Here is a 10562-nt window from a genome sequence, read left to right as displayed (position 1 = left end):
TCTGAAATTCCCCTTCCTCACTGTCCCGCAGGTCTCCATTCTACACTGCGCAGCCTGGCCACCATTCCCTCAGCACGTCTGGCCAGGTCTCCCTGTCTGTGCTCCTGCACACCCACCACCCAGCCCTTTCGCCCCACTGCAGAGTGAGCTTTCTTCTGCTTCTCTTTCCATTTCTTCCCTTCTGTACCCCAGAGCCCTCCTCACCCCCCACCCTACTCAATCATTCTAGTGTGTTTTAATGTGTCTTTTCAGTTTGTAAGTGTTCTTGCAAAATGTGGATGCTTTTGTGCATACTCTATATACTTTTTTCACTCAGCAATGGGTTTTGGGTCCTAAGTGTGGTGCTGCATGTACCCCCATCTCTAACCATTGCACGGGGCTCCACAGCAACATTCTCTCCCCAGGGATGGAAGCCCAGCCTGCCTCCTCTTCCCAACCCTGCAAAGAACAGCAATAGACTTCCTCATCTATCTCTCTGTACGGATCCGCGGAACATTCCCCCAAGATGCGTGCCCGTGAGTGGAACTGCTGGCTCATGGGTATGCATAAAGTTAATATGATGGAGTAGTGACAGATTCCTGTCCAGAATAGCTGCACCAATCTACTGTCCCAACAGCCGTGCCTGGGGGTTCCTGTATCCCCACGAAGAGGGAGTTTTCTAAAGCAGACATCTGCCTACATCTCTCCCCTGCTTAGCACCCTTCCCACCTCTAGGCTCCATTGCACGACAACATATCTGCAGTTGGTCCTTGATCCCCTGTGCCCTGTTCCCTTCCATTCTCACCATGTGGTCATCTTTCCAAATCCCCTGAGGGGGGTCTCTTCTCTAGGAAGCCTCCTCTGACACCCCAAACCCCAGCTGGCCATGTACTTCATGTACTTCCTCTGGACTCCACAGCCCACATGCTGGCCTGCTGTGCTGTTGGTGTCTTTATATGCTTCTGATACTTCCATTAGGCCGAAGTTCCTCAACCTTGGCACTTTTGACAATTTAGGATGGATAATTCTTTGTTGTGGGGGCTGTCCTCTGTATTGTAGGGTGTTGAGCAGTACCACTGGGCTCTACCTGTTAAATGATAATAACATGCCCTCCCCCAAGTTGCAACAACCAGAAATGTCTGCAGACATGTTAAGTATTCCCTGGGGGTCAAAATCACCGCTGGTTGAGAACCACTGCATCCAACTGTGAACTGCTCAGGGTCTGGGACTGGGTCTCATTCATGTGTGTATCCCTGGCACCCAGAGCAGGCCTGGTCTGAATTAGGTGCTCAGTAACTATTGCTAGTATCAGTGGTGGCCAATAACTGAGCAAAGTCCCAAGGGTGGGACCCAGAGATCAGTCAGTGTTCAGGATATGCATGATGTTGTGGGCAGGGGGGTTGGGAAGGGTGTCTCTTCTTTCCCTCTCCTTTCCTTCCCTGAAGGGCCACCCAAATCATCATTTCCTTTTGTTCTTGTAATGTGGGGAAGGGAAACTGAAACGTCCAGCAGACTTACTGTGTGGCCTTGGGCAAGCCATTTCACCTCTCTGAGCCTCAGTTTCCCCATTTATTCAACGTGGACAAAACAGCCTGTGTGTATCAGTAAATGTTCACTGAGTCAACAAATGAAGTCCATGCTCCTCTCACAGCTTGTTGTACAGAGTGACGGCTGCTCCAGAGCCCAGGGCACGTCCCATGAGGAAAAGCTCAGGGTGGAGAGGTGAGCCACATGGCATTTATGGTGAGTGTGGCTGGGGCTTAGCCACCCTGAGGATGGCTGGGGGCTCGGGGACATCACTGCTTCGAGGACATCTTCCAGGAGCCCAGTGCCTGCATGATCCAGGAACGCCGCTGGTGGGAAGTGGGCAGGTGCTCACAGCTGGGGCTCCAGCGGTGTGTGGCGGCCGGGTCGCACACCCATGGGTCCCCGTGTGGCAGCGGCCAGGAGTTCCGCCAGCAGCTGGCCAGGATGTGGTCCTGGGCCTGGGCTGCGTAGATGCACACTGATGCTTCTGGGTCATGTCTCAAGTTTTCCAGAGCTGGGTCATGGGGCAGGGAGAGGCCACGTGTTAAGACCAGGTCCCCGTGTGGGTCTCAAATCTCACCCTTCCTTCCCACCTCCATGCCTTGCTTTAGGCACCCTCTTCTCAGAATCCCCTCACCTCCCTTCCTCCCAGCCCTTCCAGTTGTTCACATCTTTCAAAGCCCGAATCAAAACTGCCTCCTCCAGGAAGCTTTCTTGGACTCCCTCAGCCTCCTTTAATGCTTCCTTCAGCTCCCCAGTTACAAAATGAACCTCCCCCCCCTCCACCACCCACTTAAGAGTCTGAACTACTTGCCCTGAACTAAATTTTGGTCTCATTTTCTTAATGAGCTTGTAAGTTCCTCCCAGGTGGGGCTGTGAGTTCTGTCTCTTGCTAACCCCACGGTTCCTAACACTGTTCACCCTGGATAAAGACGAGCACAACTGAACCGAGCTGAAAAGCCTTGCCTTGGACACACCCCTTCCCTGTCCCTGTTACCCCTGTGATCCTACTCATTCTTCATAACCCCTGAAATCTCACCAGCCCAGCGCATAACTTACCAGCTTTCACTTCATTCAGACGATCCTCTGTCATTATGCTCTCCATGCAGGGGACCAGGGACCCTTGAGCATAATCCAAGAGTTGAGAGTGCATCCTTCTCCTGACTCTGACCCCACTACATCCCACTCTGGGACCAGACCTTCTCAGAGAAGCTGTCCCCACCGTCCTCCAGCCCCATAAATGAGGACACAAAGGGAGAACTTCATTTGGCCTCTGGGGCAGATTCCCCAAAAGGGGCCCTGGGAGAGATGGCTGGTCCAGTGGGCAGAGATGTCCCCAAGATGGGGGCAGGATCTGGGCTACAGCTGACTCTGCCAGTGCAGCCCTGGGCTAGCCTCTTGCCCAGGCTTGGCCTTAGTTCCCTCATCTGTGACACAGGGAAGTGCTGCCTCTGCTGCCCACCTCTGCAGGGAGTTTGAGCAGCAATAACATGCAGGACCCGGAGCACCTTGCACCTGTCAGGCACGGCTGCAGTGGGGCCCCTGGAGAGGCCGAGACTCAGCTGTGCTGGGTCAAGAATCTGTTCCCAGTGACTCCTCGGCAACATTACTCGGTCCTCCCCTGCTCCCCGCCCGTGCCAGGCTCACGTGGTACCTGCAGGTCCTTGAATAGGCTAGACCTCTCAAAAGGCCTTTTCCTCACTCCTTTACCTGGCTAATTCCTTTCTGTCCTTGAATAGTCAATTTAACAAGTGGCTCCCTCAGGAAGTCCTTCCTGCCCCTGCCCCCAAGCTAGGTTAGGTGTTTCTCTGGGTTCCCAGAGCATCTGAGAGCTTTTCTCTGTATATACTGTGTTGTATTTTACTTGTGATTTATGAATCTTCATGTCCTGCCAGACCAGAAGTTTCTTCACCTTAGATCCACTGGGGGACGAGGGGGAGGGGCAGCCTCTGAGGACCCTAAAGTCACATGCAAAATTGTCTGCATTTTTGAACCCTAGGGAAAGTGTTCACCACCATCTTCAGAATTCTCACAGAAGGCTCATAACCCCAAAGGGGCTGGGAGTCACTGCACTGTGCTGGGACCTGTCTACAGGCAGATCCAGGCTCCACTCAGCTTCGTTTCCCCAGCACAGACCCCGGCACAGAGAAGATTCCCGGGTGCTAAACACTAATGATTTTAGAGGTGATCGATTTGGAGCAAGATTTAAGGAAGTCAACATGTAGGGAATAGATGTCACTCCATGTGAGAAGCTGCTCCCCACATTCTGATGGTGCCCCCAGTCCTGGGAGGTGCTCCTGTGTCCCAACATGGACCATGCCAACAGCCACAGCCTCCACCCCACCCCCTCCTGAAGGGTTCTTTGTTTTTCCAGCCAAAGCATCATGCCTGACACAGAGTAGAGGATCAAACCACTGGATGGGCGGGTGGGTTACTGGATGGATGAAAAACAGCAGATGAGTCGGGGAAAGGTACTAAAAGAACCGTCACCTTACAAATGGTATCATCTCCAAGCCTCTTTACAAGGTTTCCTGGTCCTTGGGGAAGGTATGTGGTCATTTGGGGCGGGGTGAGTGGCTGGGAGGAGACGTGCCCAGCATGCCGTCAGAAGGCTCCTGTGGGGGGATTCTGGGCAGTGGGGAATCTGCTATGTGTTTTTTTCCAGAAAGGCAGAGGTTGGAATTGTGGGGAATAGAATGCAGGTGACTAACGTTGGGGACCTTCACATGCCAGGCCTCACCTTTCAAAAAACATTCTCATCCAGTCTGTGAAACAGAAGTTGGTTCCCATCTTACAGATGAGGAAACTGAGACTCAGTGGGAATAAATGACTCAGTTGGGATCACACACAGATAAGATCATGGAGCTGAGATCCTACGTGACTCCTTCTACTGTGTTGCATGGCCCCTCCTGCCACGGTCGACAGGGGATTTGCCCAGGCTCCTGCTGGGCTTGAGCTCAGGCTGTACTCCAGTGGGGAGCAGCAGTTCTGCTGCGTATGGTTGCCAAGGTCGTGCCCTGCAAAGACTTCAGGCTGAATCCAGCCTGTGGCCCACTTCCTAAGCCATGATCTTAGAGTGGGGAAGGACATTCCAATTTGCACCCTGGCTGTCTGCTGGCCACGTCTTGCACCCAAGGGGAGGCATCCACCCAGGTGCTGGAAGGGCTGGCAGCCTGGGAGGAAGCAAAATGGAGAGCAGGCAGAGCCCCGGCAGCAAGACTAGTTGTGCTAGGGCAGGTTACCTATGAACATGACCGAGGACTTCCGGAGGGAGGCCCGTGGCTTCTTGGCGTACTCCAGGCTCTGGCTGAGGAATGTGAAGGCATGGTCTCGGTAGGTGTTCACCTGGGACAAAGAGAAACCCCCAAAGTGCTAGGCCCTCAAAGGGACTAATTACCCATTCATCCCTCTTGAAGCTAGGAATGGTGACCCTGGCCCTGCCTCCTAAACATCTCTGCTAACCGACCCTCCTCCTGAGTCCCCCAGAGGCCAGGCCCCAAATTCTTTTAGCTGACAGCAACAGCCACTTCAACGGTCTTCCTGCCTGGGTGTCTCTGCTTCCAATCCATCCCCCTGCTGTAGCTGGAGGGAGAGTCCTAAAACGCAGGTCTAGCTGGAGATGGGAATGGACGTGCGAGGGACATGTTGGTAAGGATACAGGTCTAACCAGGGTGAAGGATTCAAATTGTAGAGCAATGGGGAAAAACTGGAGAGTTAGGGGGTCTTAAAAGCTCTTAAAAGCCAGGCAGGAACGGGGCTTACTCGTGCACTGGAAAATAGGAAGCCAGCGCCCATTCTTCATAGGGCAGTGAGAAAGCAGCATTTTGGGCAAAATAGTCTGACAGTGGTAGTCAGGATGGGTGTGGTAAGTAGCCACTGGGAGGCAGCCGTCCAGTGAAGGGGCTGCTGAGGGAGGTAAGAGAAATCTGATATGATCGCTCCCCTGTTAGCAACCCCTGCGATGGCAAGGGCTGGGCTCCCAGGCCTGGCATGCAAAGCCATCATGATCATGTCTGGGTCTAACCTTCCTCCCCAGTCTCAACTCCCACCACTGCCGCCACCCGCCATGCACACCATGCGCCAGTCCCAGGACACGGCCCAGCTATCCCAGATCTGTGCCTTGAACAAGGGATTGCTCCTATTTCAGGTGCCCTTCCCTCTCTTCTTCACTGATACACTCCCTCTAGTCCCTTGAGCCTCAGCTCAGATGGCACTTCCTCCCCGAAGCCTTCCACGGCCCTCGGGCAGAGCTCATCCCACCACCCTCGATGTTTCTGCAGCATCTTGCATATCCTTTGTCGTGGCGTCCATGACATTGTGTTGTGATTATTTATACCTGTCTCCACCGCTGTATCTACAGCTCCCCTAGGAGAAGGGGCAGCTTTACTCGGAGTCCCCAGCACCCTGGACAGGGCCTGGCTTGGAGCAGGTGCCCAAAAATGTTAGATGAATGAGTGAACAAATGAAGGAATAGGTCACTGACCCCTTCTTAAAGCTAAGGTCAACCTTCATATGAGCAGAGCTTTTGACATCCTAGAGAGCAAAGAAGAAACCGAGAAACCAGAGGGGTCTAATACAGAGGTCACAGGCTGACAGCCACAAGCCTCAGTAACCTGCAGATCAGTGACCAGCATGGTGTTCTAAAGAAGCTAAATTGATTGCTAATCAGTCTTATAAAAATGTAGGATTCTAGCTTTTCTTGGGAAAGCAGAGGACCTGTCACAAGGGGCCCGCATGTTGAGCTGGAGTTCTCCACTCCGGCCTTCAGCAGGGCCTGGGCTCTCCCGATTGCTCAGGCCTAGTGTTTCCATGTCACTCATGATTATCTGCCCAGTCACTGGCCACTGGAGGCATCTGAATCAGCCACTGCCCAAACACTGACTCCAGACCTCTGTTCCTCTCTGTAAAGTGATGATAACAATATTAGACCTGGACTGCAGAGGCTTTGAGCGTTACTGCTAACAGTGTCAATCCTGTGACAATCTGCTGCTCTGTGTATTTATGTTAGATTGGTGTGGGGGGTGCCGGACACCCCACCCACATCTCCGTTCACACAGAAGGATTTATTCCCCCAGCTCTGGCCCAAGGTGGAGTCCCTTCCTAGGGTGGCGGACACCCAGTGACAGATGAACGCAGGGGAGTAAAGACCTGACCCCAGCCCCATTTGGCAGAGACCTCTGCTGAAGGTACACTGCGGCTCGACTTCCCCCCTGCCACTCCTGCTCCCACCCCTCCCTTCCACAGGAGTCGAGGACAGGGGTGCTCCCCTATAGACCTCCTGCAAGACGATCTCATCCTGCCCATGGCAGTGGGAAGGTACTATATTAATAGATTGGGACCAGATGGCAAAGCTTCCCAAACGCCGTGCAGAGGGCTGGGCTGCACCCTGCAGTGGGGCGCTTCCCAGTGTGTGTGGCTCAGTCCTGCCTCACCGTGTTCACAGGTATCACCTAGAAAGGGGGTTCTGGCCGGGCGCGGTGGCTCACGCCTGTAATCCTAGCACTCTGGGAGGCCGAGGCGGGTGGATCGCTCAAGGTCAGGAGTTCGAGACCAGCCTGAGCAATGAGCGAGACCTCGTCTCTACTAAAAATAGAAAGAAATTATCTGGCCAACTAAAATATATATAGAAAAAAAAAAATTAGCCGGGCATGGTGGCGCATGCCTGTAGTCCCAGCTACTCGGGAGGCTGAGGCAGTAGGATTGCTTAAGCCCAGGCGTTTGAGGTTGCTGTGAGCTAGGCTGACGCCACGGCACTCACTCTAGCCTGGGCAACAAAGCGACACTCTGTCTCAAAAAAAAAAAAAAAAAAATAGAAAGGGGGTTCTGTGGCCAAAGAAGTTTGGGAAACCATGAAGTAAGCAACCACGAACACATTTCCTCAGCACAGAACGTCTCAGAGCCTGTAATGTGCTGATGTCATTGCAAATCTCCAAGAGGAAAATGACAGTGCAGTATTTCCCAAACTTACTTGTTTTGGAACTTTCTCCCCCGTGGGGCACATCTCGGGAGGCTGATGTCACAGGGAGTTCACCCTGGGGACTGACGTTATAGAAAAGGGAGCCAATGGAGCCCTTTAGGCAGGAACATAATGTAGACAGACTCGTGTTTTAACAAGACCACTCTGGTGGCCTGGGTGGGGAATGGGTTGGAAGGGGTGAGATTAAAGGCTGGAGACCACCTGGGTGGCTGGACCGATGGCTTATCTGAGGGAAATCCGTGAACTGAATTAAGGGCAATGACAGTGGGGCTGTGGCGGGAAAAGCAGACTCAGATATTTGGGATATTTAATAGTGATCAGATATGGAGAGTGAGGGAGATGAGAAGTGCTGGACGATTCTAGGTTTCTGCTTTGGGGATCTAGAGGGACGGAGAACTGAAAAGGAAGGCCGTAAGTTCAAAAGAGACATGCTGAACCCAAAGAGCCTGTGGCTCATCAGGGAAAGTGTCCAGTAAGCCACAGGGAACAGTAGAGGTGGGCAGAGAAGTCAGAGATGGAGATGAACATCGGAGCCAACAGCTTGCAGGCAGTCATGGAAACTGTCAGGCAGGATGCTGGTGTAAAAGGAAGGAAGAGAGAGGGACGGAACTCCCCACCTCCAACGCACGTGCAGGGAACCACTGTGGTCTCTAGGAGCACTCACAAGGAACTTGCAAATTTTGGCCACTGTCTGCTGCTGGCTGTCCCAGGGCTTCCGGCTATAAGCTCTTTTCGGCAACTCCCAAGCCATGAAGCAAGAACATTGGAACAGGGTCTTCACACATATCTGGGGACCAATAGGAAGACAATATCAGAGCTGTGGAATTCCAGGACAGCTAGAACATATTCCAGAAAAAAAAAAAAACTGTGTGAAAACTGGATTTTGAAAAATTGCTGTATATTGAAAGCATACAAGTGACATTGGCTGTTTTAAGGAGGAGTCGGGACATGGTGACTTTGGAAAACAGGCGTGGCCAGACATGGGTAACTGCCCCTGAGGGCTGATTGCCAATCTGGCGTGCTTCCTGTGAAGGCAGGCGCAGCTGCAGCGCCCGAGGGGAGGGGAGGGCAGAGGGTCCAGTGCCACACGTACCTGGCCCACCTTGGCATTGCCCTCCTGCATGGTCAGCAGCAGTGGCACCAGGGTGCTGACTAGCTGCTCCTCCATGGCCTTGGTGCGTGGGGACCGAAGCTTCTGGACCACCTTCCTGTACAGGCTGATGGAGGAGGAGCGCACGTCCTCTCGTGACTGGGGAAAACCAGAGGCTCAGGGGGGCTCCCTCCTCCAGGAGCCCACCCAGTGGGGTTAGATGTGGGGCCAGCACTCCCCTCACTCCAGCCTAGGTCTGGGGCTTTCTCCACCCTTCCCAGCCAGGGCCCCTCTAACCTAAAAGCAGCCTTAGTGGCAAGTAGAAAAATCCCGCCTCTGCTGGGACCAGTAAAAGTAATATGCCCTCTCTTTGTGGACCAGTTGCAATAAGATAACCCTCTGTGGGGAGATGGGGTCCCTTCCCCCGACACTCTGTGGATTCCTCACGTCACTGAAGTGCGGCAGCAGGACCTGCAGAATCTCCACGTAGACCGAGCTGTCCACCAACTTCCGGTCCTGCCCCTTGAAGATGGTCTTGAGATTGTGGAGTGCTTCCACCACCAGCATCCCGTCCAGGCCCTGCAGGCCCTTCACCATGGACGGCAGGAGGGTCTGCACCTTGGCCAGCTGCGGGGCAGGAGCATTTGGGATGGGGGCTCCACCCCGGGCTAGCAAGTTGGAAGCCCCGCCTCTGATTCACTGAAATGAACCTGGTGCCAATCCCCACTCCCAGGCCTCTGCTTATCCATCCCCCTGCCTGGATGCCCTCAGCCGAGCTCTCGCTGCTCTCTGAAGCCCTCTTTGGCTTCATTGGCTCCTTCCTGCCCTAGAGCCCTGAGGCCCTTTGCTGTCTACCCCTTTGCTTGGCATGACAACCCTGCGTTGTTAGTTAGCTTTCTGAGTCTACATCCTGCCCTCCATCCCAGGTATATCATGAGCTGCAACAGTGCCTGGTAGAGAAAAGAAAGCCCTTTTTAAAATGCTAATGAAGGACCAGGCATGGGTGGCTCATGCCTGTAATCCTAGCACTCTGATAGGCCAAGACAGGAGCATCACTTGAGGTCAGGAGTTCAAGACCAGCCTGAGCAAGAGTCTCTATTAAAAATAGAAAAAATTAGCAAAGCAACTAAAAATAGAAACAAAAATTAGCCAGCCATGCTGGCAAGCACCTGTAGTCCCAGCTACTCAGGAGGCTGAGGCAGGAGGATCCCTTGAGCCCAGAAGTCTGAGGTTGCTGTGAGCTAGGCTGACCCCAAGGCACTCTAGCCCAGGGAACAGGGCGAGACTCTGTATTAAAAAAAATAAAATAGGCCGGGCACGGTGGCTCTCGCCTGTAATCCTAGCACTCTGGGAGGCCAAGATGAGTGGATCGCTCGAGGTCAGGAATTCGAGACCAGCCTGAGCAAGAGCGAGACCCCGTCTCTACTAAAAATAGAAAGAAATTATCTGGCCAACTAAAACATATATATATAGAAAAAATTAGCCGGGCATGGTGATGCATGCCTGTAGTCCCAGCTACTCGGGAGGCTGAGGCAGTAGGATCGCTTGAGCCCAGGAGTTTGAGGTTGCTGTGAGCTAGGCTGACGCCACGGCACTCACTCTAGCCCGGGCAACAGAATGAGACTCTGTCTCAAAAAATAATAATAATAATAAAATAAAATAAAATAAAAATTTAAAAAATAAAATGCTAATGATGCATCAACAATCTGGGCCTCAGTTTCCTAATCTATAAAATCGGAATAATCACTGCCACCCTCTGCCCCTCCTATGCACACCGCCTTTAAGGTCATCAAGAAAAACGTGGATTAGAAACTATCCACAAAGAATAAAACATAGAGAGAATATTAAGGGATACCCATTTCACAGATAGGGCAACTGAGGCTGGGACAGAACTGGTTCCTGATTCCAGCTGCCAGCACCTGAGAGCCTGTGACAGCCAAGCTGCGTCCTTCCTCCAGCCCAGGGCCGGCTGGGCCAGGCTTTCCTCTG

At 52.9% G+C, this 10562-nt stretch overlaps 1 protein-coding gene across 4 annotated transcripts in view; it reads right to left on the bottom strand.

Moving 5' to 3' along the window:
* Positions 1-1566: 1566 nt before the first annotated feature.
* Positions 1567-10562, bottom strand: part of MROH7 (maestro heat like repeat family member 7) — a 47606-nt gene continuing 38610 nt past the window's right edge. For all 4 annotated transcript variants that reach the window (XM_069477978.1, XM_069477977.1, XM_069477979.1 and 1 more), the window contains 6 exons: positions 9021-9200; positions 8577-8732; positions 8148-8270; positions 4749-4851; positions 2566-2628; positions 1567-2020 (listed from right to left, as the gene is read on the bottom strand). In XM_069477978.1, the coding sequence (XP_069334079.1) occupies positions 1776-2020; positions 2566-2628; positions 4749-4851; positions 8148-8270; positions 8577-8732; positions 9021-9200 (870 nt within the window). In that variant the 3' untranslated portion in view covers positions 1567-1775. The remainder of the gene's footprint in view (positions 2021-2565; positions 2629-4748; positions 4852-8147; positions 8271-8576; positions 8733-9020; positions 9201-10562) is intronic.

Source organism: Eulemur rufifrons, chromosome 8 (assembly GCF_041146395.1).
Source record: "Eulemur rufifrons isolate Redbay chromosome 8, OSU_ERuf_1, whole genome shotgun sequence".
NCBI lineage: Eukaryota > Metazoa > Chordata > Mammalia > Primates > Lemuridae > Eulemur > Eulemur rufifrons.
This window is presented reverse-complemented; position numbering and strand designations above follow the sequence as displayed.